Below are 24,665 nucleotides of genomic sequence, written 5' to 3' on the forward strand. Positions count from 1 at the left end.
TCGTGTACTGTTGTAGGCAAAGGTCAGTTTATTGAGTGATTCCTTCCAGTTGGCCTTTTGGGTCTCCGTCAATGTCTTTAACATTTGGAGCAATGTCCGATTGAAACGTTCCACCTGCCCGTTTCCTTGGGGATGGTACGGGGTGGTTCGTGACCCTGCGATCCCGCAGTTCTTTTTCAACTGGGAGAACAGCTGATTTTCAAATTCTGCTCCCTGATCATGATGGATTCTTTGGGGAAATCCGAATTTCAGTGCGTAGTCATTGAAAATTCGATCAGCGGCAGTTTTAGCAGATTTAGATGTTGTTGCATAGACCTGGGCAAATCTTGTAAAGTGATCAACTATTACGAGTATATACTCGTATCCTCCTTTACTTTTATCAAGATGCAAAAAGTCAATAGAAACAAGTTCAAATGGGTGAGTGGTTACAATATTCACAAGAGGTGCTCTGGTCTCTTTACTTGGTTTCTTTTGCCTTAAACAGTTACATCTCCTTGTCACAAAATGTTCAATTTCACAGTGCATTTTTGGCCAGAAGAATCGGTCTCCAATCAAGGACGCTGTTCTTTCTACTCCTTGATGTCCCATTTTATTATGTAGTTCTTCCAGGACACGTGGTTTATATTTCTCTGGTAGCACAAGCTGTGTCCGAGTAGCTGTCTTTCTGCGAAGGATTCCATCCTCCTCTATGCAAAGCTTGTCCCAGTGGCGCAGCAGACTTTTACTTGTTGCACTGAGTGTCTTTAATAATTGCTTGGTGGGTTTTTGGCCAGCTACCTTACATTGTACTACTGGTCCAATGTGAATATCATCACTCTGTGCTTGTCGGATTTGATCAGCAGAATAAGTTTCATTCTGGCCTACTGTACTCTCAGAATCAGAAAACAAATATGTGGCAGTCCATGACGTGGTCAGATCTTGAGCTTCAATGGCCTGGATAGTTGCTTTGACACAGTCAGATGATAGTTCTTCTGTACATTGTTCTAACATTCTTTCAGCATCCAGTGGCATTCTGGACAAACTGTCTGCGTCAATGTTTTCTTTGCCTGGGCGGTATTTAATGGTGAAATGAAAGTCTGCAAGTTCTGCTACCCATCTACACCCCGTTGCATTGAGCTTTGCACTTGTCATTACATAAGTAAGCGGATTGTTGTCGCTGTATACTGTGAAGGTGGGTGCATAATACAGGTAATCGCGGAACTTTTCTGTTATTGACCACTTTAAGGCTAAAAACTCCAATTTCCCTGAGTGCAGATGGTAATTTCGTTCAGAGGCTGTCAGTGTGCGAGATCCGTAGGCAATCACTCTAAGTTTTCCACTCTGCCTTTGGTACAGAACAGCACCAAGCCCTTGGTTTGAGGCGTCTGTGTGAAGTATAAACGGCTGTGAAAAATCAGGGAATCCCAGCACTGGAGGTTTCGCCAGGCAGTCTATTAGTCTCTCTAATATCTGCTGGTGTTGTTCTGTCCATACAATGAGCTTTTGAGAAGGCACTCCATTTTTCTTTCCTTTTGTCTTAACATTGGTGGTAATCCCATTACTTCCTTTCTCCTCTGTCTCAGTTGCTCCTTTTAGCAGGTCATACAATGGCCCAGCAATCTTGGAAAAATCTTGGATATACTGCCGATAATAACTCAACAGGCCAAGTACTGCTCGCAACTGCCCCACCGTGCTCGGTCTTTTTTCCTTCAGCGCTCTTACTGCCACAGTGTCAGCAGGATCTATTCTACTCCCTTCTGCGCACACGATCCTTCCCAAGTACCGGACTTCTCTCTTAAATATTTCACACTTTCCAGGTTTGAGCTTGATCCCATATCGTCTCAAATGCTGCAGAACCTTTCTCACATCATTCACATGGTCTTCGAAGGATTTACTGAACACCAGTGTGTCGTCGAGGTAGGGGACACAGCAGTCATCTCTGAGATCTTCCAGGCACTCTTCCATGCAGCGTTGGAAGGCTGCGGGGGCATTCATCAATCCAAATGGGACGCGGATCCACTCATAGAGCCCCCATGGTGTCACAAATGCTGTCAAAGGTTGACTCTCTTTGGCCATAAAGCCCTGATGATATGCCTTCCCTTGGTCGAGTAATGAGAACCAGGTGTTTCCTCCTAGACTGTCCAATATATCTTGAACACGTGGGATGGGCTGTCGATCCGGATTTGTCTTTCTATTCAATTCCCTATAGTCTATGCACAACCGTAGGCTGCCATCTTTTTTGCGAACACAAACAACCGGCGAGGAGTACGGTGAGTTAGACTTTTGTACCCATCCTTGTGCAATAAGGTTGTGTAGGTAATCCTTCATTTCCTTATACAGAGGTCTAGGTACTGATTGGTAAGTGCGTGTGACTGGGGTGGTGTCTTTTAGTGAGATAGTCAACTGCAATCCATCTATGCAACCGATGTCATCATCAGACTTTGAGAATGAAGCTGCTTCTTCTCTTAACATCTGTTGTACAATTTCTCTCCTTGATTCACTGAGGTGACTTAAGTCCAATGGTGGGTCCCATGTTGGGTCAGATTGGTTTGTGACTTGATTTATCTTCACAGATTCCATAGGTTCCTCGAGGACAGGAGATGGGTATACGGCCTGGACTGGGTGCACTGTGCCGATAACTGTCTTGCCACCTAATATTATATCATGGTCAGTAGGATTTTGGACAGAGACGATGACATGTGGTGAGGTCTGTTTCCGCAGTTTCACAAGGGTTTCACAGAACTCCAAGCCCTCGGTCCATGTAGGGTTTAAGGCAGGCTCGAACATTAGCACTGTGTCCTCCTTTGGTGTAGATGTCTGCACTCTACATTCAATTTGAACTGAGGTATGTTTAGCCACATTGACTTGTTCTCTTGTTGTTTTAATGATGTAATCACGTGGTGTTTCTGCATGCACTTGTTTGATGAATGCTTGAATCTTCTTCTCTTCAGTATTAGGTATGGCTGACATCTCTGTGTCACTATTGTGGGGCTGGAGTAACGTGCTCTTGTTTGCTATTTGTTCAATCACATTATACCCGATGATAGGATGGCATAAGTGTCTACCCCTCATCACTAGCACAGGTATGGTGAGTTCATTCTCTTTCCTTTTATCCAGCTCTAGTCCAAAGGTAATTTCCATCCATCCTATATAGGGTATATTTTGACCATTTGCGGCTACAAGACGAAGTTCTTCAGGTGCATCGATCGCTTCTGATACATCTCTTACTCTCACACTTGGCAAGTAGCTATTTTTCCACCATTCATCGACAATGCAGACTTGAGAACCAGTGTCCCATAATGCCTCCATTAGTAGACCTTGAAGGTAGCATTTTACAAGACATTGTTTTCCTACCAGAGAAGCACAAGTAGGTTTGTTTGTCTTCACAACTTTTGCACTTGAGACAGGGTTCACATTTAACTTTGAATATCCGTTACACTGTTTCTTATGGTTGGCCCAATGATCCACTTGGCATGCTTTTGAGCAGTACAACGTCTGTTTACAATTTGAGCATTGTCTTAATACCATGCCATTATTTATAACGCCACAGTATGTACAGCACTGAGGGGACTTGTGTATAGAACCGGTCACTCCCTGTCCCGCGGTCGTGACCCAGTCCCGTTTAACGGCCCATCTCTCTGCATGACGGCCATCCTCGCCCGACAGCCAGCTGCAAAATGGTCGCTGCCACCACACTTGTAGCAATGGGTACAGTAGACGTCTAACCCACTTTGCTGACAGGCAAAACACTTCCTTACTCGAGTTGCAGGAGGGTAATAACGCTGTGCTGGAACCCACCGTGGATGCTGAATTGTCTCTCTCCTCTGGAAGTAAGGCTGCTGATAGTATTGATTCTGCGGCGGTGGCCCACTAGCTATATCTCCTACCAGAGAGAAACACTGGGGTGACGTGACCTGGGGCTGTTTGATTGACTCTTTAATCTGCGAAACTTCTACACTGAGGTCTTTTAACAAGGCCATCCCAGAGCGCATTTCTCTCAGCTCACTTAAGATATTAAGTTCAGCCTTCTCTGTGTCCTTCTGACACTGTCCTTTTCCCTTCCTTTCCACGCTAGTGTCATTTGATTGTACAGTATGCACTTTGGTGACAATTGGTTGTGCAAGCCTCTTTTTACTTTGGCGTTCTGTCTCGTGGGCACATGCTAAATTGACCTTGTCAAAAAGCAGCTCATCACTTACATCAGCTTGAGTCAGGTAAGGCCGTAGATCACCTCTGATACTATCATTCTGCAGGCCGGTCAGGACGGTATGGAGAAACATACTCTGAACTAACTGTGGATCGTACTTCAAACTGGAGTCGGCTTCTTGTGAGGCGAATAGAATTTTCTGTCTTAAATCTAAACAGCGAACAAGAAAGCTCTGTGGGGTCTCTTTGTTGCTTTGTACCTCTGAGGTAAGTTGTTTATACAATTCTGTTGCACCCCTTTCTTGGAAATGAGCTCTAAGTATACGTCTCAGTGTGGGCAGAGTAAGATTTGTCTTTCCCTCCAGGTAGCTACGAAGCTGCATTCCCGGTGCAATTGCTCTTATTACTGCATCAACAATTTCGAGTTCAGAGAAACCCCTACTCAGTCCATGTTCAATTTGGTGAGCAAGACTTGAGAAGGTGAGTTTGTCCTTTTGTCCAGGTTCACCTATCTGACCTGATATCTTAAACTCTCTGTTCCATGTCGCCACAACTGGCCGCACTGATGGTTGGGGCATATTTGGGCTGATGTTTCTTTGTGAATCATGGTCTAATTGTGTGCTACAGTGAGATGAAATACTAATGTTATGTGTGTCTGCAACAATATTCTGTTTTCGTTCAATCAACTTCTGCAAAGCTAACTGTAAGTTGTCAATTTCTTTTTGCAGTAATTCCTGCTCTGTGACCTGCTCTACTGAGTCTACAGCCACCCCTTGCTGTGTTATTTGTGGCCCTGAAATGTTTTCAGTATTCTGCTGAAGTTCAGAAATTTTGTCCCTTAAACACAAAAATTCAGACATACCTTCATCTTCTAGTTCACTTAGCCCCTCCCTCTCAAAGTGTTTCACCAGGGTAGAAATAACAACTGAACGTGTTTGGCTAACAACATGCTCACACTCATCAATTTTTACAAACTCACATAATTTAACAAGTTTTTCTTTTGACAGTGAATACAACGCTCCAATCACTTCAAGCTTTAAGTCCTCCAATGGTTCCATTGTTCATTTAGACTTTAGGTGAGTGCAAAGTGATGTGCAAAAGCGTCCTTAGCTAGTCTGAAGATGACGATGCACTGGGAATTAACAATAAACCTCAGATGACACGCTATTTTCTTCCAAACCCAAACGCTGACGCAAGCCGTTCTCACTCTGCTGTTCTCCCAAGCCAAATTTTAGAGTGAATAGCACCGTAGGTAGACCATCATCTATGGACGCCGACCTTCACTGCATATTCATTCTCGCTGGGGCCTCCAAAATGTAGTACCCTCACACCTGATGAGGGGAGATAATAATGTTATAGAAAACACACACAAGGCACGGAGCTGCTGCTTCACAAAGAGTCTGTGTATTTCTGACAAATCAATAAAACTTATTCAAATAATGCAACATGTGTCTCATTAATTATTTCACACAATACAAATAAACATGAGTGAAATATAACAGTTCACATTTTGTTATTTAAGGCAAATACATTAAAGTAATCAATTCAATTAAACATGAATAAATTCACTAAAGGTAATCTGAAAATGACAGTATTTCTTTAGCATCATCAGTCACGTGGTATATATTAGAAGAAAATAGAAACTTACATCAAACACTTTCTCTATTGTTTACAACAAGAGAATCATATTTCTTTTACTCTGTATTCAAACATCTCTTTTCATCATGTTGTTTCATCACACTGTTTATACAAGACAAGACTATAGATGAACATAAATGTATATAGTTATCTGATTTAAGTGTACATTTACTATTATAATACATTTTCAACTTCAATCTCCCTTTAAACCTTTATCATCTGTACTTATGTAATGTAAAACTTCATATATATAAACATAACATATTATTTTTAACACGTTATCTCAAAGACCACATGAACACATTAAAATGGCGCACGTGTTCAGTCTGAGTAAAATACAAGTTGAACGGAGCAAACTTTTAAAGTGCTAAACACAATAACTTTAACAATTTGAGCAATAACACTTTTCTCTGTGATGTTTTAACATCTTAGACACACATTTTTGTAACAGTCATAGTCCATACCTGATGAGGGGAGATAATAATGTTATAGAAAACACACACAAGGCACGGAGCTGCTGCTTCACAAAGAGTCTGTGTATTTCTGAGCAGCGCGCCCGTCTCCCCCTACAGGTCAACACTTGCAAGGAAAAGCAATCAAACACTGCAATCATCGATCAAGGCAGAACAAGACAAGATAATAATAGTTTCCACAAAGTAATTAATTATTATTAATGTTCTTACTCTCAGACATTTTTAATTCAATATTCAGACATTGTTGCATAAAATTTATAATTTTGATCTCCAAAAAATGTATAACACCACATATATTTCAACATTTTTGTAACCACCACACAGACACTGCATGCGTGTCTCTGCCAGAAATTTGCGTGAGTACGCTGATTTACTTTTAATGTGCGACCCCTGGTTGAGAGAAAGGAAAACAGGAGATATCGTAAATCATGCTCACAGCATCGCGCTTGGCCCCCGCCAAGTTTTCACATCATTAAAAACCCAGCGCTGAGACTGACCCCGCATGCGAGATCCTCATCCCGGGAAGAGCTTTGATCTGCCTTCATGTGGAATCTCAGTCTGTGGGCAGATGTATCCATAACTTGATTTAAATTGTTTCTGAGAACTTTCCTTGTCTACTTTGTGAAGTTCATAAACCAGTGATGTTGTGCTTGTCAACGATTTATTTTGATACTATCTGGGTTTTTTTGCAGGAGGAGGAACAGGGATGGAAGATGACTCCTAGTAACTTCCTTCCTACGGTAGTCGAGGGAGCAAAACTGTACAAAGGTAAGTGGGAGATCGCAGCTAAATGGTGCTCTTTGCACGTCTGTCCTAGATAATTAAAGGAGAAGTGTGAAATTTCCAAACTGCTCCCAACATAATTACAAATTCTTTCTTCGACATAACATCGTTGGCTAGGGCCAGGCCTATTGGTTTGATTGACCAATGACAGATAAAGGGAGTGTTTACAATTTGTTTTCTGCATTTCTGTGGTTTTGAAATGACACACTTCATTTTTAATGCTTCCCACACATTTTCAATAACTATATAACATGTCAACAATGTTTGTGTGAGGTCAAAAATTAATGATAGTTCATGGCAGTTGTGACATGATGTGTTGTGTCTGGAATACGTCTAGGTAACTAATAATAATATGGCGATGTCAGTGCTCAAGTCAAGTCGAGTCAAGACCAGTCCATCTCTCTCGCTCTGTCTCTCTCTCTCTCTCTCTCTCTCTCTCTCTCTCTCTCTCTCTCTCTCTCTTTCTCTCTCTCTCTCTCTCTCTCTCTCTGCCCTCTCATTAAAACAAGTCTCTTGACGCCACATTGGAGTCAAGCTGTACATTCTATAATCAAGAGCAGTTCAGCTCCCTAATAGCCTTTACTCTAAAAAATGCTTGGTCGTTTTAACTTATGCTTGGGTAAATATGGACACACTCAACCGCTGGGTTTAAATTGACCTATGCTTGGCTTGACCTTGGGTAAAATATGGACATTTCCTAGTACTTTTCTAGCAATATGGGTTTCTCCAAATTTTACTCATATAGCCATGGGTTGAAACAACCCAGTATTTCAGGGTGCTTCATTTCTAGTTTATTTTTTAGATGATGGGTGCTCAACCTTAAAAATGCCATTATAAAATGTAATTTGAAGTCATCTTTAAGCAATATGTTTTCTGACTTAATCAAACTAATTATAGATTTAATTTAGAGTTATGGTTTTAAATGTGTGGTTGTTTCAGATGAGGATAATAAAGAGGAATGTAAAAAGTTTCTAACACCCCATTTACACATGTACAAAAAAGGTCACTGGGACCTTTAAAAAAGCCCTAATACTGTATGTACCACTTAGGTACAGATATGAAGGGGTGGCTTCCTGGACAGGGATTATCTTGAGGCAAAACAAAGGGCACTGATGTATTTTAAGATATGTCAGTGCAAGTTGTTTTCAGTTTGGACAGCTCTTACGCCGCATTCACTTTTAATGGGTGACGTCAAGCGTTGGCGAACTGAATTATGGATCCGTCGGCGCCGCTTCACTGTCGTTGCTCGCGGCAGAAATTGAAAATTTCTCAACTTTTCAAGCGGCAACACCAGCCAATGATATTTCCTTATGCAAATAACCTAGGCAGAGCCAGCCAATTACGTTTATGGAAGACCGGAGCATGTGCTGCAGCCCCTGTGATTGGCTGTTGGCCACGCTTCAGACAAGCCTTCCGTTAAGTGTTAATGCTTACACCCCGTGTGAATGTACCGTTACATTTATTTTAGTCTAGGACTAGTCTAATCCCTGGCAGGGAAACCACCCTGAAGAGTTCAGATGCAAAACCTGACATGCATCTGACATGATTTCTTGGAAAGTTGCATTTTTACCTGGCTCTTAAGTTAATTCAGTAATTTCACTTAAATGGGAATTAAAAGGTTATTAGTGATTAAAATGCACTATTTTCACAAATCTCAGTAGGCATTTCATTGGTATTGGTAACAAATTTGACTTTCTTTTGCTGCAAAACCCTCTAAGTACAATAAAATCTCCACTACAAAAAATCTACTGTCTCTCTTCAACATCCTTTCTGAAAAAGGTAAAAAATTTGGTCAATACTATATATATTCTGTAAACCTACTTTAACGTAGTAAAAAGCTCTTGCATCTCAACGTATGCGTGCACTGATGTTCACCTCCGTGCACTTGGAGGACTTTGCTACTGAACCTTTGAGGTACTAATATGCACCCTTTAGGTATAAAGGTGTACTATTTGAAAGGTAACCACCCTAGTGACAGCTTTTATACCTTTATTCTTGAGAGTGTCTGAACTCTTACTGGGGTCTGGTTCTGCAGTCTATGAGGAGAGTGTGCCTGTGTTTTAAAAATCCTAACTAACCTCAACATTGCCTGTTGAACAGCAAATCAATCAGGTCACCCCTGAAACCTCTTGACAAGACAAGCATGTTAATGACTGAGACACTACTTCCTGTTTCCTTAAAGATTTAAGGTCTCTTAACAGGAAGTGAAAAAGACTGGACTGCACTTTTGCATCTCACTGATCCATAAAGAAAAGGAAGAGAAGGAAGAGTTGTAGATACAAAACCATATTAACATTGTGTATGTGGGACCGTTTGTGTCAGTTGGGAGCAGTTGAAATGAGCAAATGCACATTTTCGACATGTCAGTGTACCATTTCCAGGATAAATGGGAAAGTCAACATCCTGCTCTGTTGCTTGTCTTCTGTGATTAGAGAACTTCCATCAACAAGGTGCACTGTGCATCACACACGAGAGGGAAATTACCACAGGCAGCCATGTCTTGGTTGTGGTTCTATCCATCACAAACATTTCTGGGGTCAACCACAGATCATCAGATTCCTTTCTCCTCCACACATAAGTGACTCATTTACTTTCTGTTACCTGGGGGAGGTCTGAGGTGTCTTTTAAAGTCGTTCTTCTGGGTCGTGATCTGATAAGGAAAACCATCTTTAAAGTCTGACAGCAGACTCTGAAAGCGTGACTGCGAAACATCAGATATTTACTGCTCCTTTATGTATCCGTATTCAAATGCAAAGCAGCAGTGCGGAGATCACTTAATCTTGCAATAATCTTACAGCTGTGCATTTAGCTCTAAATGAATCTGTCATGCTAGAATATAGAGGTTGGCTCTAACCATCATTCTTTGCACAGCTGCTAAAGTTCTCTCTGTTCTCAGCCCCTACAAAGACTGTTAACAGATTGGAGCTCATCGTAAGACACTTGTAGCATGGTTTTGGTTTTACTATATATGCCGTGTAGAGTGCTGGTTTGAAGAGTATAATGATGCTTTTTTAAACAGTTAAAGAGTTTTGCATTCAAAATGCCTTTTTGTATTTACGTAAGCATACTTGAAGTGCACAGTAGAATAACTGTAACATTACATACACCAGCAGACACCTTTATCCACACAACTTTTCCAAACCAGTAGTATATTTAAGATTGTATACGTTAGTGACATAGTTGCCAAGTCCGCTTATAATACGCGACTTTGGGCTTCTTATTTTTGCAAGTTGCGTTAAAAAATCACGGGTTGCGTTTTTTTTTTGGCTTCTTTAAAGAAATAAGGTTGCTTGTTAGAAAATCTGTTTTCTTTACATTTATGGTTGCTGTTTTCTCAATATCCAATACATTGATTGACACTGTCTGCTCACAGCTAATATACAGTAAGTGCTGTGGAGTAATTCGTAAAAACATCCCACTGAATTCGCCGCTTCTCCCCCTCATTGGCAAAAAGTCACGTTCTTTGCGCAGGCAGGCACTCGCGAGAGCTAATAACTCCGCAAAACTGTCATTTAAACTAACGTTAGCCTGTTATGATAGTCAAGAGGAAACAGCTGAGGAGATGATGGACAGTGTAATGGATGGACATCTTTTGTAATGTAAATATGTAATTTTTACAATGTTTTTGTGATGTATGCATATATAATGCTTTCAAATCTCTACTGTCATTACAACTCGTAAATCTGTTGTATCACGTCGCCGTGGGAGAAATATTAATAACCTCCGCACTCTCCCACCTTCCACTATTGCCTCACTCTCTCTTCCCATTGGCTTATGGAACTGCCAATCTGCTGTCAACAAAGCAGATTTCATTACTGCCATTGCCTCACATTCTGGCCTTTCTGTTTTAGCACTTACTGAGACATGGATTAAACCAGAGGACACTGCCACTCCGGCTGCCCTCTCCAACAACTACACTTTCTCACACAGTCCTCGCACAACAGGAAGGGGTGGAGGAACTGGTCTGCTCATCCCAAAGGACTGGAAAGTCCAACAGCAAACCCCCTCATGTGACAGCAACTCTTTCGAATCGCATATTGTTACTATCATCCACCCTACTAAAATGCATTTTTTAGTTATCTATCGCCCCCCAGGTCAACTTGGACACTTCTTGGAGGAGTTAGACGTACTTCTGTCTTCATTCCCTGAGGATGGTACTCCTTTAGTAGTACTTGGTGACTTCAATATCCACCTGGAGAAACCACAGGCAGCTGACTTCAACACCCTGACTGCGTCGTTTGACCTCAAGCGAGTCCCTACTTCACCAACACACAGGTCTGGTAATCTTTTAGATCTTATCTACACACGCTGTTGTTCCACCTACCACACCCAGGTCACCCCACTTCACACATCTGATCACTTCCTAATTACTCTCGACCTCGACCTGACTCCCCCTGTCGCTACATACGATCCCCCATTGGTCACGTTCAGGCGCAACCTGCGCACGCTCTCTCCCTCCCGCTTATCCTCTGCGATTGTTTCTACGCTGCCCGCTCCCAGCCAACTCTCTCTGTTAGATACTGACAATGCCACTGACACACTTTGTTCCACTCTTACATCCTGCTTTGACACATTATGCCCTCTGACATCTGGACCGGCCCGGGTCACACCTCCTGCTCCTTGGCTAACTGAGGTTCTCCGTGAGCATCGCTCCACACTCAGGGCTGCAGAGAGGAAGTGGCGCAGATCGAATGATCCTTCTGATCTCTGCCTCTATCAGTCTCTTCTTGCCTCCTTCTCCAAGGATGTCTCCTCTGCAAAGACCCTATACTACCATTCAAAGATTAACAACTCGCCTGACTCTCACACTCTCTTCAAGACCTTCTCTACCCTTCTTTGTCCCCCTGCCCCTCCACCTTCGTCCGACCTAACGGCTGATGATCTTGCTTCCTTCTTTGTGAAGAAAACGAAAACTATTAGCAGTCAGTTCTCCGAGCCGCCGCTTCTTGCGCATTCTCAAATCCCTGAGACATACTCCCTTCCCTCCTTCTCTCTCCTATCCGAAGCAGATGTTTCCAAGGTCTTGGCTTCTAATCATCCGACTACCTGCCCGCTAGATCCCATACCCACCCATCTCCTCCAGGCCATCTCTCCGTCTGTTATCCCTGCTCTCACTCACATTATCAATTCATCCCTTTCCACTGGCACCTTCCCTGTAGCATTTAAAGAGGCCCGGATAACCCCGTTGCTGAAGAAACCCACTCTCAATCCTGCTATGCTAGAGAACTACAGACCCGTTTCTCTTCTTCCCTTCATTTCCAAGACTCTTGAACGCATTGTGTTCAACCAGCTCTCCACTTTCTTCACACAAAATAACCTCCTGGATAGCAATCAGTCTGGATTCAAAAGTGGTCACTCCACTGAGACTGCGCTGCTCTCAGTCATTGAGGCCCTAAGGCAGGCAAGGGCAGCCTCCAAATCATCTGTGCTGATCTTACTGGATCTATCTGCAGCTTTTGACACGGTCAATCACCGCATCCTCCTGTCGACTCTCATGTCTATGGGTGTCACTGACACAGCTCTTCTATGGTTCAAGTCGTACCTCTCAGATAGGTCATTTCGGGTATCCTGGAGAGGTGACGTCTCCGAACCCCAACGTCTTGATACCGGGGTCCCTCAAGGCTCTGTGCTTGGACCGCTGCTCTTTTCGATATACATGACATCCCTGGGCTCTGTCATTCGGAAACATGGCTTTTCCTACCACTGCTATGCAGACGACACTCAACTCCACTTGTCGTTCCACCCTGATGATCCTACGGTTTCTGCCCGCATCTCGGCATGCCTGAGGGACATCTCACTCTGGATGAAGGATCACCATCTCCAGCTTAACCTTGCGAAGACAGAACTGCTTGTCATATCATCTGAACCAAAGATTCAGCACAACTTTTCCATTCAGCTAGGTTCCTCGACCATCACGCCTTCCAAGACGGCCAAAAACCTGGGAGTGGTCATTGATGATCGGCTTAGCTTCACGGAGCATGTTGCCAGCACCGCTCGCTCTTGTAGATTCATCCTCTACAATATTAGGAAAATTAGACCTTTCCTAGATGAGCATGCTACGCAGGTCCTGGTCCAAGCTCTTGTCCTGTCCAGGCTGGACTACTGCAATGCGCTACTGGCAGGACTTCCAGCCTGCACTACCAAACCCTTCCAGATGATTCAGAACGCAGCGGCAAGAGTGGTCTTCAATGAGCCAAAGAGGGCGCACGTCACTCCTCTCTTTGTCAAGTTACACTGGCTTCCTATAGCAGCCCGCATCAAATTTAAGGCTCTGCTCCTGGCCTTTAAAACCACCACTGGGTCAGCACCCCCTTACCTTCGCTTGCTTATAGAGCCTTATGTACCCTCTCGATCACTGCGCTCTGCCACCGAGCGACGACTTGTGGTACCATCTCAAAAAGGGAAGAAAACACTAACGCGTACGTTCTCAGGAACTGTCCCACAACTGTGGAATGATCTGCCGGTCGTGACACGATCAGCTGACACTGTAGCTGTCTTTAAGACTCGGCTAAAAACCCATCTCTTCCACCATTACCTAACTTCCTAATTACAGATTTACTATCTTTATTTAGTTACCCTTCTCTTTATCTCTTTCTCTATCTACCTTCCTCTTTATCTAAAAAAAAAAAAAAAAAAAAAAAAATTTCCTACCATACCCTTGGCTATGTATATTGTGTTGGACTTGATGAGACTATTTCCAGTGCACTTATGTATTGCTGTTCTTATGTTGCCATAATTGCTTCTATTGTTTACCTCACTTGTAAGTCGCTTTGGACAAAAGCGTCTGCTAAATGACTAAATGTAAATGTAAATGTAATGTATAGAACAAGTAGTCTACTAATACTAAAAGTAGATACATATGGTTCAAATGTATTTTATTAAGCTAAATATGTTACAGCTCTCATTAATGCTCTTATCTTTTCCTCCTGTGTAGAAGATTTTGCTAAATAACTTGTTTATCCTTTTGGAGAGGTTTCAGTTTAACATGTTGCAGACTCATTTATTGGTAATAAATAATAAATTATAATGCTGAAACGAAATAATATTATAATATTGTGCTTGTTTTGGGCTTGTTTTTGAAGCTGAAGTTGCTTATTTGTCCCGTCGAAAGTTGGTAACTGTGGTTAGTGATGTAGTACCCGAGTCCAGTCTTACAGTAAGAGGAGAAGGACCCGTAATTTCAGACCGAGTCATCGAGACCAGCGCATTTTTGTGTTCATATAAAAAAACACACAACACGTAACAAACATAATAAAATGCAATGTTGATGGGCATTATTTGAAAATGACATCCCATGGTGCAATGCAAAGATATTGCCATCAGAGCAGTTTATTTATCTCTAGAAAAATATTATTATTTAATAGTATAATTAAATAGTACAACCCCAAAACAGAAAAAGTTGGGACACAGTAGAAATTGTGCGTAAAAAAGGAATGGAATAATTTACAAATCTCATAAACTTATATTTTATTAACAGTAGAATATAGATAACAAATCAAATGTTGAAAGTGATACATTTTGAAATGTCATGCCAAATATTGGCTCGTTTTGGATTTTATGAGAGCTACACATTCCAAAAAAAGTTGGGACAGGTAACAATAAGAGGCCAGAAAAGTTAAATGTACATATAAAGGAACAGCTGGAGGAGGACCAATGTTTAGGAATAAGAATGTTGTCCCATTCTTGTCTAAAACAGGCTTCTAGTTGCTCAACTGTCTTAGGTCTTCTTTGTCACATCTTCCTCTTTATGATCCGCCGAATGTTTTCTGTGGGTGACAGATCTGGACTGCAGGCTGGCCATTTCAGTACTCAGATCCTTCTTCTACGCAGTCTTGACATTGTAATTGATGCAGTATGTGGTCTGGGATTGTCATGTTGGAAAATGCAAGGTCTTCCCTGAAAGAGACGACGTCTGAATGGGATCATATGTATCTAGAACTTGGATAAACCTTTCAGCATTGATGGTGCCTTTCCAGATGTGTAAGCTGCCCATGCCACAAGCACTCATGCAACCCCATACCATCAGAGATGCAGGTTTCTGAAATGAGCACTAATAACAACTTGGGATGTCATTGTCCTCTTTAGTCCGGATGAAATGGCGTCCCAGTTTTTCAAAAAGAACTTCAAATTTTAATTCGTTGGACCACAGAACAGTTTTCCACTTTGCCAAAGTCCATTTTAAATGAGGCTTGCCCAGGGAAAATGCCTGTGCTTCTGGATCATGTTTAGATATGGCTTCTTTTTTGACCTACAGAGTTTAGCTGGCAACAGCGAATGACACAGTGGATTGTGTTCACTGACAATGTTTTCTGGAAGTATTCCTGAGCCCATGTTATGATTTCCATTACAGTAGCATTCCTGTATGTGATGCAGTGCTGTCTTAGGGCCCGAAGATCACGGGCATCCAGTATGGTTTTCCGGCCTTGACCCTTTCGCACAGAGATTGTTCCAGATTCTCTGAATCTTTGGATGATATTATGCACTGTAGATGATGATAACTTCAAAATCTTTGCAATTTTTCTTTGAGAAACTCAGAAAACTATTTTTCGCCGCAGCATTGGGGGAATTGGTGATTCTCTGCCCATCTTGACCTCTGAGAGACACTGCCACTCTGAGAGGCTCTTTTTATACCCAATCATGTTGCCAATTGACCTAATAAGTTGCAAATTGGTCTTTCAGCTGTTCCTTATATGTACATTTTAATTTTCTGGCCTCTTATTGCTACCTGTCCCAACTTTTTTTGGAATGTGTAGCTCTCATGAAATCCAAAATGAGCCAATATTTGGCATGACATTTCAAAATATCTTACTTTCAACATTTGATATGTTATCTATATTCTACTGTGAATAAAATATAAGTATGTGAGATTTGTAAATTATTCCATTCCTTTTTTACTCACAATTTCTACAATGTCCCAACTTTTTCTGTTTTGGGGTTGTATTTTTATGGGTGTTCTCTGGGAATTGAACCCACAATATTTACACTGTAAGGCAATGCTCTACCAGTTCAGCAACAACATTAACACCAGTATTAATTTAAAGCAGTAGACGTTTAAAGCTGCAATCAGTAACTTTTGCCTCTCTATCATTACCTCTGTTTGAAACATAAAGATGCAGTTATTTGCTGAGTATTTTCTGTATGTGCATTGTGCTTCACCTCTCAACTCTGCATGGATTAATCTGATGTCTGTGATTGTGACATCGCACAGGTATATTTGTAAAAAAAAAATGACGAATATGAATTATTGATTTTTCTTTTATGCCAAAAATAATTAGTATGTTATCATGTAAAGATCAGGCCCCAGGTGTATGAACGGGGGGGGGCAATGCCCTACCAAAATATCCAAAAAACATAAAACTCTATTTAATAAGCCTAATAAAATTGTTAACTCTTAAATTTGTATAATATTTTACAACACATTTTTATAGTTTCTATTTTAAGTTGTAAAGTGAGATCAATATGTTTGGAAATTGTGCGCATGGTTTAGCTGGCTACTGTATGTAATGATTTGAATCTGACCCTCTAGCTCAGGGGTGTCAAACTCATTTTAGGCTGAGGGCCGGATGGTAAATAACGCCATGATGTAAGGGCCGGATAATTTTTTTAAACCTTAGTGTGCTGATAATTGTGTTAATATTAACTAAACAAACCAATTCATTAGTTTGTTTAGCAAGAAAACTAGAGAAACACACAGCTCTGTGAAAACTACATTTCATAAGGTCACACTCATACTGTTCATACTATACACACAAATTTACATCTGTACAAAATCCACTGGCCTTATAGGTTGAAAAGCTTTAATTTAACTTTTTTTGCCTTAATGCCAAAATTATTTATAAATCATTCACTTTTCTTTGGAATATATTTGTAATGAGAACAGTCATTTAGAAAATGCTAGATGGGGCAGTGGCCCAAACCAAAAAGGGCACTAAGAGGGGTGGTACTATTATTATGGTTTTAATAAAGTATTATAAATATGATGTGTTATATTACTAGCATGTGATTATAATGGGAAATATAATAACAAGAGTTAAAGTGTGACAATCAGCAAAATATTCAATATGATTTACCTGCTGGCTTGATGGAGCTTTGAATCCATGTTTGCAATGTTGAACTGCCTTTAGCAGCCTCCCTTTCCGTTCTCTGTACTTTATTTTGTCAAGGCATTGGTGTTTTTGTCTACAAAGTGTGCCAACAACAGCAAATTTAGTGTTTATATTAACTTAGATCTGATCGGGAAGATTAAATCGATTAGACAAGTATTGTAACGTTAATACTAAGAATGAGGGGTAACACTTTATTTTACGGTGTCTTTGTTACACATATTACATGTAATTATTATAGTAATAACAGTTAATTATGCATAATTACATGCAACTAACCCTAAACCAACCCCTAATCCTAACCCCAACCCTATAGTAAGTACATGTTATTAATGATTATTACTTAGTACTTAAATGTATAATTACACTGTAACAGTGATACCGTAAAATAAAGTGTGACCGAATGAGGCTATTTTGTTGTTGTTTGCTTGCTAAGTTGTTAGCACTTCTAGAACACCGACAGCAAATCATTACCGGAAGAAATACATAAACAAACTTCCAAATTACTAATTCTGTTGTTTAACAATGATTTAATGTAATGAATCTACCTGTTAATGCAACGAACTTCGCTCTCCAGGCAGAGAGTGCACAGAGATGCTGCGAAACGGGCGGGAAAACACGAAGTGGATTACAGGAATCAGTGGATCTTTAGCGGGGCAGTAACAATAGAACAGCAAGATTTTGGGCACCGTGTTTAGTCTATGTTAAGCGTTTTGCTGCTTTCTGCAAGTAAAAACGAACTAGACACCCGCCTGAAAGGGTTTTTTAAATATGTATTTAATATTTAATAATACTGTATAGATCATCACGCGGGCCGGATTGGACACCTTTGTGGGCCGTATGCGGCCCGCGGGCCGTATGGTTGACACCCCTGCGTCTAGCTTTTACGTTGCATGATCGTAGTTCCGGGCAAAGCTATATAATTTTGCATTTATCATTAATCTGCATCTGCGTGACAACGTTTGTACGGCTGATGACAACGTTTGTACGGCTGATTCTTCAGGTTGTGAGCATCGCAAGTGGTACAAATCAACACAATTGTAATAGTGTAATGTTTTTATAACATAATTAGTTTAAGAGATTGTCAGTTAATGAGAAAATGGACATCAAACACCTTTGACACCTGACAAGCCAGATATAAAAATTGTGCCACAGCCAAACAACGTTGTTCAATAGGGCATTTGAAGGGTTGTGGGATGACATAAAGCTTTGGCGGTATGGTTGTACTAAACAGATTAAAATGTGTTATATTTCCCATGCTTACTTTTTTATATTTTAAGCACTTATCTGAAAGGCTAAAACCAAATTTATCAGCATTACAGCGCCCCACCAGGTTGAATTGTGGAAGGACATTAGACCTCTTCTCATTGTTCTGCATGTGTTCAATCATTTAAATTTAAAACATACCACTAGCAGTTAATCATATAAGTATAAGGTTAGTCATATTACCGATGATACGACCCATAATTTGCCCCACCTTAATTTATAGTCAGGGGCTGTTACTGGTAAAGATCATGTTCCATTAAGGCCTACTGTAAATATGTCAAAACTTTCTTTTTTTGTGAGTCGTTGCAGAAAAATCGTGAACAAAATGGGACAGAAACTCGCCTACATTACAAACTTGCTCTCTTTGCTACCCACTCTTTGGGAAATTTATCATTCAAGTTTGTTTTATATGTATCCCCATTCAGTCCACAAGGACTCAATATTTAGATTTTTTCACCCTCAGATTCCAGATTTTCAAATTGTTGTAACTCTGCCAAATATTGTCCTATACTAACAAACCATTTATCAATGGAAGTTTATTTATTAACCCTTACGACCAGGGTCACATATCTCCCATGTTTGTTCTGACTAAAAGAAAACGTAAAAGTTTCAACAAAAATCATCTTACTGATGTCTTACCTGTTCAGAGGAGAAGCCATCTTTGTGCAATTGATTTCCTTCAGATGTTGAAAATCCCTGCTGATATTAACTCTTGTTTTAACTTAAGCTCTGTCGCCTTTTTTTGACTGGAGGTTTTCCGCTGTTTGAGCTTTTAATGTTTTAACAACAGATGATTCCACAGATGTAAAGACCTAATAAATTGACACGTTAACATTCTATTCCCCCATATTTTTGTCAAATTAACACATATTTTTATGTTACTATAAATTAAAAAAAAGACTTTTTAAGCCAAAACTTAACAAGGTTTTGCAAGCCAATTCAACCTTCAATTTTCTTTTAACTTCATGCTGCATTTTTTTTTTGTACAGTGAGTCAAAACACTGCAGTTATTTTGCAGGGGTTATGTTTAAATATGTATGTTACAAGCAAATGAGACCAGATTAAAAATAATGTGTGATGCATGTATGTGCATCTTTGTGTCACTAAGTGTGTGCATGTACAGATGTCTTTGAGTTAAATAATGTGCAGCAATGGAGCAGCTGTAACCTCACAGGAAGCAATTATATGCCCAGTCAAAGCCGCTTAATTCTTTCCATTATGATTTTCCTCTAAATGTCACCTTGCCCGGTCCATGGAGCAAAGGGTTACATTCCTTAAGAATGAAGCTTAAAGGTGTAATGAAAAGCAGAGATCAGAGCTTATACCTCCCAAATATTTGACACGGTTGAGCAAGCAGTGTTCTCCATCTCACTTTGCGTCGCTTATATTCATACGTTAAACCTCTGTCATCAGTGTTGACCTGCAGTACCTTTAGATAATTATTTCATATTGTGTGAAATGCAAGTAAAATAACGTACTGTGGACACCCAGGATTGACAGTGTTATCAGCCATTCTGGCATCTTAAAAGAAGCGTTTATATCAAATGATCTGTTTAGCAGACCAACACGGTTAAATTTATGTCCTGCATCCTGCCTGTGAGACAACTAATTAGAGCCGAGGGTCTTTTCTGTACAAGTTAAACAGCAGCACACTGTTTTATCAGCTGTCTGTAATCGGGATATGATCACATGGTGGGTTTATTAAGTTGTAATGAGGCGGAGAGGTGAGGACCGGATTTTTCCCAAAATCAGACGACAGCCTGATCCCCAGGGAGACAGGTTCATTTGGGAAACTCACTAGCATTATACTTGAGAATCGCTCACATGGAGGTCGCGGAGGTCATTTGTAGTACACAGGGTAAAATTGAGTCTGTTCAAGTTTGTCTAGTGTTTGTTTCCCTCTCTCTCTTCCTGCATCTCAGCGTCACGGTGAACTTACTGGATGTGACGGATGGATTTCATTTCATTCTCTTGGCAGCTGAGAGCAATGTTAAGGAAGTGCCTTTTTCCCACTGTTAGCTAAATAACCGGGAAAACCCAGCAAAACAGGTTGGCAGAAAGAGTGGGGCTTTGTCTCTACATACTGGCCGGCATTCAAGCCTCCACAAATGTTTTATACCATGTCATATAAGCAGCAGGCCGCTGTAGACACTGGTGAAGTAGATACAGTTGAGCACCCTCTAACCTTAAAGTGTTTTCTTACTCAAACTCCATATGGTGGGTGGCAAATGTGCTCTTTGCAGACCATGTTCAGTCGGGGCAGATGTGTGTGACCGCCCAACAAAACCCTTTTGCAGTGTCTGCCAGCTTGCGAGAAATTTACAAATTGTTCTGCTTGTCTATTCATCTTCAGTAGCGCCTGTTTTCTCTTTTGGGCTGTGTGGGCTTGGAACACCGTCAGAGGTCTCCGGTCCCAATAAAGCAGGTTGAAAAAGCTGACCCCTTGCATTTGTGTGTTTTCAAGGGAGTTTGGTGGATTTTGTCTTTAAACAAACAAGTCAGACTGTGTGAATGCATCCCTCTGAAGGGCTGAGGCAATTATGTGGATCGTATTGCCCTGGGATGTTTTGAAAATGCGACTTTGAAAAGGAGGCTTTGTGGAGGACAGTTTGACCTCCGACCTTAGAGAAGGCTCTCGTTTCAAAGTTGGATGCTTATTTTTAGGTTCCACCCGAGTGAGCTTTACCATGAGTGCCCTTTAACCTCTAGGTGAACTTGACAGCACTGCTTATACGATGTAATTGTCAGGTTCTAAGATGTACTTGTACATTCATGACATGTTTTTTAGTCACTCATGTCATACTGTCAGTATAGCAACAGGTGACTTTATTTATTTAACCCTTCTGTTACCCTTTACTCTTTAACCCTTTATTTCTAATGTTGATATATTTTATTAATTTTTTTATTTCTTTAACCCTCCTGTTAAACTTTGTAAGTCACTATGAATAAAAGCATTTGCCAAATTTAATGAAATGTTATGCAAATACACAAGTTGGTGAGAATAAGAAAACAACTTCAGACTCATTGTGAGGTCAGACCCTGCCATTCAGCCTTGTTCCAGTTCCCAATAAGCCGGGCACACACTGCCTCCAGTCGGGACGGGAAGTGGAAGGAAATGGACTTCCTGTCAGGATATGGCGCGTGAGAGCGCAGCACGGAGGACAATTAGCCACAGCGTTCTCACCCAGACCACAGCACCTGTGCTTCCTCTACAACTCCACATTCAGGAGCTACGATTGAAGCCCACCAGACCTCTCTCAGAATTGTTTCCTCCTTTACACACAGTGCCGACTGATGTTGTCTTGGCTCTACTTTGATGTTTGGTGTCCAAATAGATTATATTTTCACATGTTAGAGAGCGTCTGTATGTTCTGCTGATTTTGATGAATGCATTTTTTCTGGTACTACATAGAGTACTTTAGTTAAATACAGTTCCCAGTGGTATGATCATATCAGTGCTGTTATTTTTAGGGATGCACCGATACCGATACTAGTATCGGGTATCGGCCTTAATACCACATTTTCTAAAGTACTCGTACTCGTTAAAAGTCCATGGTCTGAGAAATGTCTATGTTTGAGCGGCGTGTAAGGGGTTAATGCCTCTTGTGTTGTCCAAAGAGGCAGAGTTTACAACAAACTGGAAAACTAGTCACTTGTTTTTTTGTTAAATTATATGACTAAAGCTGTTACCTGTAAATTTAAATCATGTTTTTCATTAAGTACTCGGTATCGGCGAGTACTGAAATGCAAGTACTCGTACTCGTACTCGTATTCCAAAAAAGTGGTATCGGTGCATCCCTAGTTATTTTGATGTTATTTCTTTTTGCAGAGGTTTGGCATAACCGGGAAGAGAAACAGAACTTCCTTCAGCGTTTTGATCCTCAGTTGGTGCGAGAGGAGAAAAGATTGGAGGTTGAAGAGGAGCTTAGAGTTCAGGTGCGGTTAAAGGGACATTCCACTCTTTTTGAAAATACGCTACTTTTCCAGCTCCCCTAGAGTTAAACTGTTGAGTTTTACCATTTTGGAATCCATTTAGCTGATCTCCGGGTCTGGCGGTACCACTTTTAGCATAGCTTAGCATAATTCATTGAATCTGATTAGACCATTAGCATCACGCTCAAAAATGCCCAAAGAGTTTCAATATTTTTTCTTATATTGTTATATTGTGTACTAAGACCAACGGGAAGTTAAATGTTGCGATTTTCTAGGCCGATATGGCTAGGAACTCTACTCTCTGAAGTAATAATCAAGGACATTGCTGCCGTAACATGGCTGCAGCAGGCGCAATGATTTTACAGAGTGCCCGAAAATAGTCCTCTTGGTAACTTTCAATAGCTGGGGACCATTTCAGGCACTGCATAATATCATTGCGCCTCCTGCAGCCACACACAATTAATACTTTATAAAAACAAAAATCTGTTTAGTCTCCCCAGTGGCATAATGCATTTCATCTCATTTTTCTCTCTCTTGCTCTGCTCTCATCTTTCACTGTTTGTCTCAGGTGGATGAACTGATGAGGCAGGAACTAAAGAACCTTAAGCTGGTCGTGGACAGAGAAAAGGGAAAGAAAAAGAAAAAAGGAAAGAAAAGCAGTAAAAAGGTAAATGCCAGATGTGGTAATCTCCTTTGAGATAAAACCTTAGCTCATTTTAAATGAGCTTCATGAGTGACAGTGCACAGGTGGTTCCTGATGCTACTAAGGTTATGGATGGCAACCACAAAGCCCTGCATTGTGTCTTTGGAGGTCTGGATCGAGTCAGACCTCGAGATGTTCTCAGCCCCTTGTTTTTGCACCTAGTGTGAGAGGCCCTGGGGTCATACAGTGATCTGCCCTCAAGACCAGGAATGTGGGCTGGATAGAGAATTAGTAAAGACGTCCTGCACCCATCAGCTTGTGTTTTGTTAGGCCCCTTTTACCCCACTTTCTCTACTACAGCTCATTCACACACACTGGATGATATACGACCAAGTAGACCAATACACACAGTCCAGGATTAAGATTTTTTTATAGAAAAAGCAAAATAAAACCAAATATTGGTTTTGTCTTGTGGATAAATGCTTATTATCATTTGTGTCCACATGTTATATACAGCTGCGGAAAAAAATAAGAGAACATTTTAATAATCCCTTTCAGTTTTTATCGATTTACTATATATAGGTTTGTGTTTAAGTAAACTGATATTTTTGTTTCATTCTATCAACTACCGACAACACTTTTGCCAAATTCTTAATAAAAGTTATGTGTTAATTTGCATTTATTTACTGAAAATTTAAATGGGGAAAACATGGTCAAAAAGATGCAGTGCAAAACTGCAGAGTAACAAGTTGAAATTTATTTCTCAACAACAAAATACTGATATTTTTACAAGGATTTGGGGAAAAACTACTTTTTAGTCACATCTTTAATGGGTCTTGTCATGCTCTCGGCCTTTTACATTTGCTGTTGGGTGAGTTTATCGGGTTTGCTTTTGTCGGAATTCAACAGACACCGGACTCAAATAGTCGCAATACATCCTAAAATGATGATTAAAGTCAAAACTGGAGTGGTCTCTTAATTTTTTTTGCAGCTGTATGTTACTATGCAATGCATAATTGTTAAAGGGCCAATGAATTTGTCGATTTTATTCTTTTATACTGTTGTCTGAGGTCTACTTATGATGTTCGCGTGGTTTTAACATTCAAAAACATCAAAAGCAATAAGTAATAGGCTATTTGTAACATGGATTTGTGACTCTCTGGAGAAATGGTGCGTTTGAAGGGGCGGGCCGCATTGAAGACCTGGACGTAAACGTCCACTGCTTTGATTGAATAGCTTTATTCCCAATCATTACATGTGGGGAAATATTTTAAAAACATTAATGTGTAAAAAAAGCAGCCAAACACATATATGTTTGAGCCACAAAAGATTCTGGGTGCTAAAGCTAATACACATGACAATACGTATTGTAGTAGAAACAAAACTTTAAACTCGACGTGACTAAATTATCGTATTCAACACAGTAAACCGGCATCAGAATCTAAATTGCGGCTGGTAAGTCCTCCCTTATCACTAACTTCGTATATTTCTACCATTATATTACAGTCGTATTGTTAAAGGAATAGTCTACTCATTTTCAATATTAAACTATGTTATTACCTTAACTAAGAAGAGTTGATACATCCCTCTATCATCTTAGTGCGTGCACGTAAGCGCTGGAGCGCGCTGCTACACTTCGATAGCATTTAGCTTAGCCCCATTCATTCAATGGTACCACTCAGAGATAAAGTTAGAAGTGAC

General features: G+C 40.6%; 1 protein-coding gene across 2 annotated transcripts in view; it reads left to right on the forward strand.

The window, feature by feature from the left end:
* The window catches only part of drc11 (dynein regulatory complex subunit 11), a 65,892-nt gene that overhangs the window by 14,581 nt on the left and 26,646 nt on the right, over nucleotides 1-24,665 (forward strand). For both annotated transcript variants that reach the window (XM_065240024.1, XM_065240025.1), the window contains exons 9-11: nucleotides 6,929-7,004; nucleotides 22,218-22,324; nucleotides 22,890-22,988. In XM_065240024.1, the coding sequence (XP_065096096.1) occupies nucleotides 6,929-7,004; nucleotides 22,218-22,324; nucleotides 22,890-22,988 (282 nt within the window). The remainder of the gene's footprint in view (nucleotides 1-6,928; nucleotides 7,005-22,217; nucleotides 22,325-22,889; nucleotides 22,989-24,665) is intronic.

The sequence above is a fragment of the Paramisgurnus dabryanus genome, chromosome 7 (assembly GCF_030506205.2).
Source record: "Paramisgurnus dabryanus chromosome 7, PD_genome_1.1, whole genome shotgun sequence".
NCBI lineage: Eukaryota > Metazoa > Chordata > Actinopteri > Cypriniformes > Cobitidae > Paramisgurnus > Paramisgurnus dabryanus.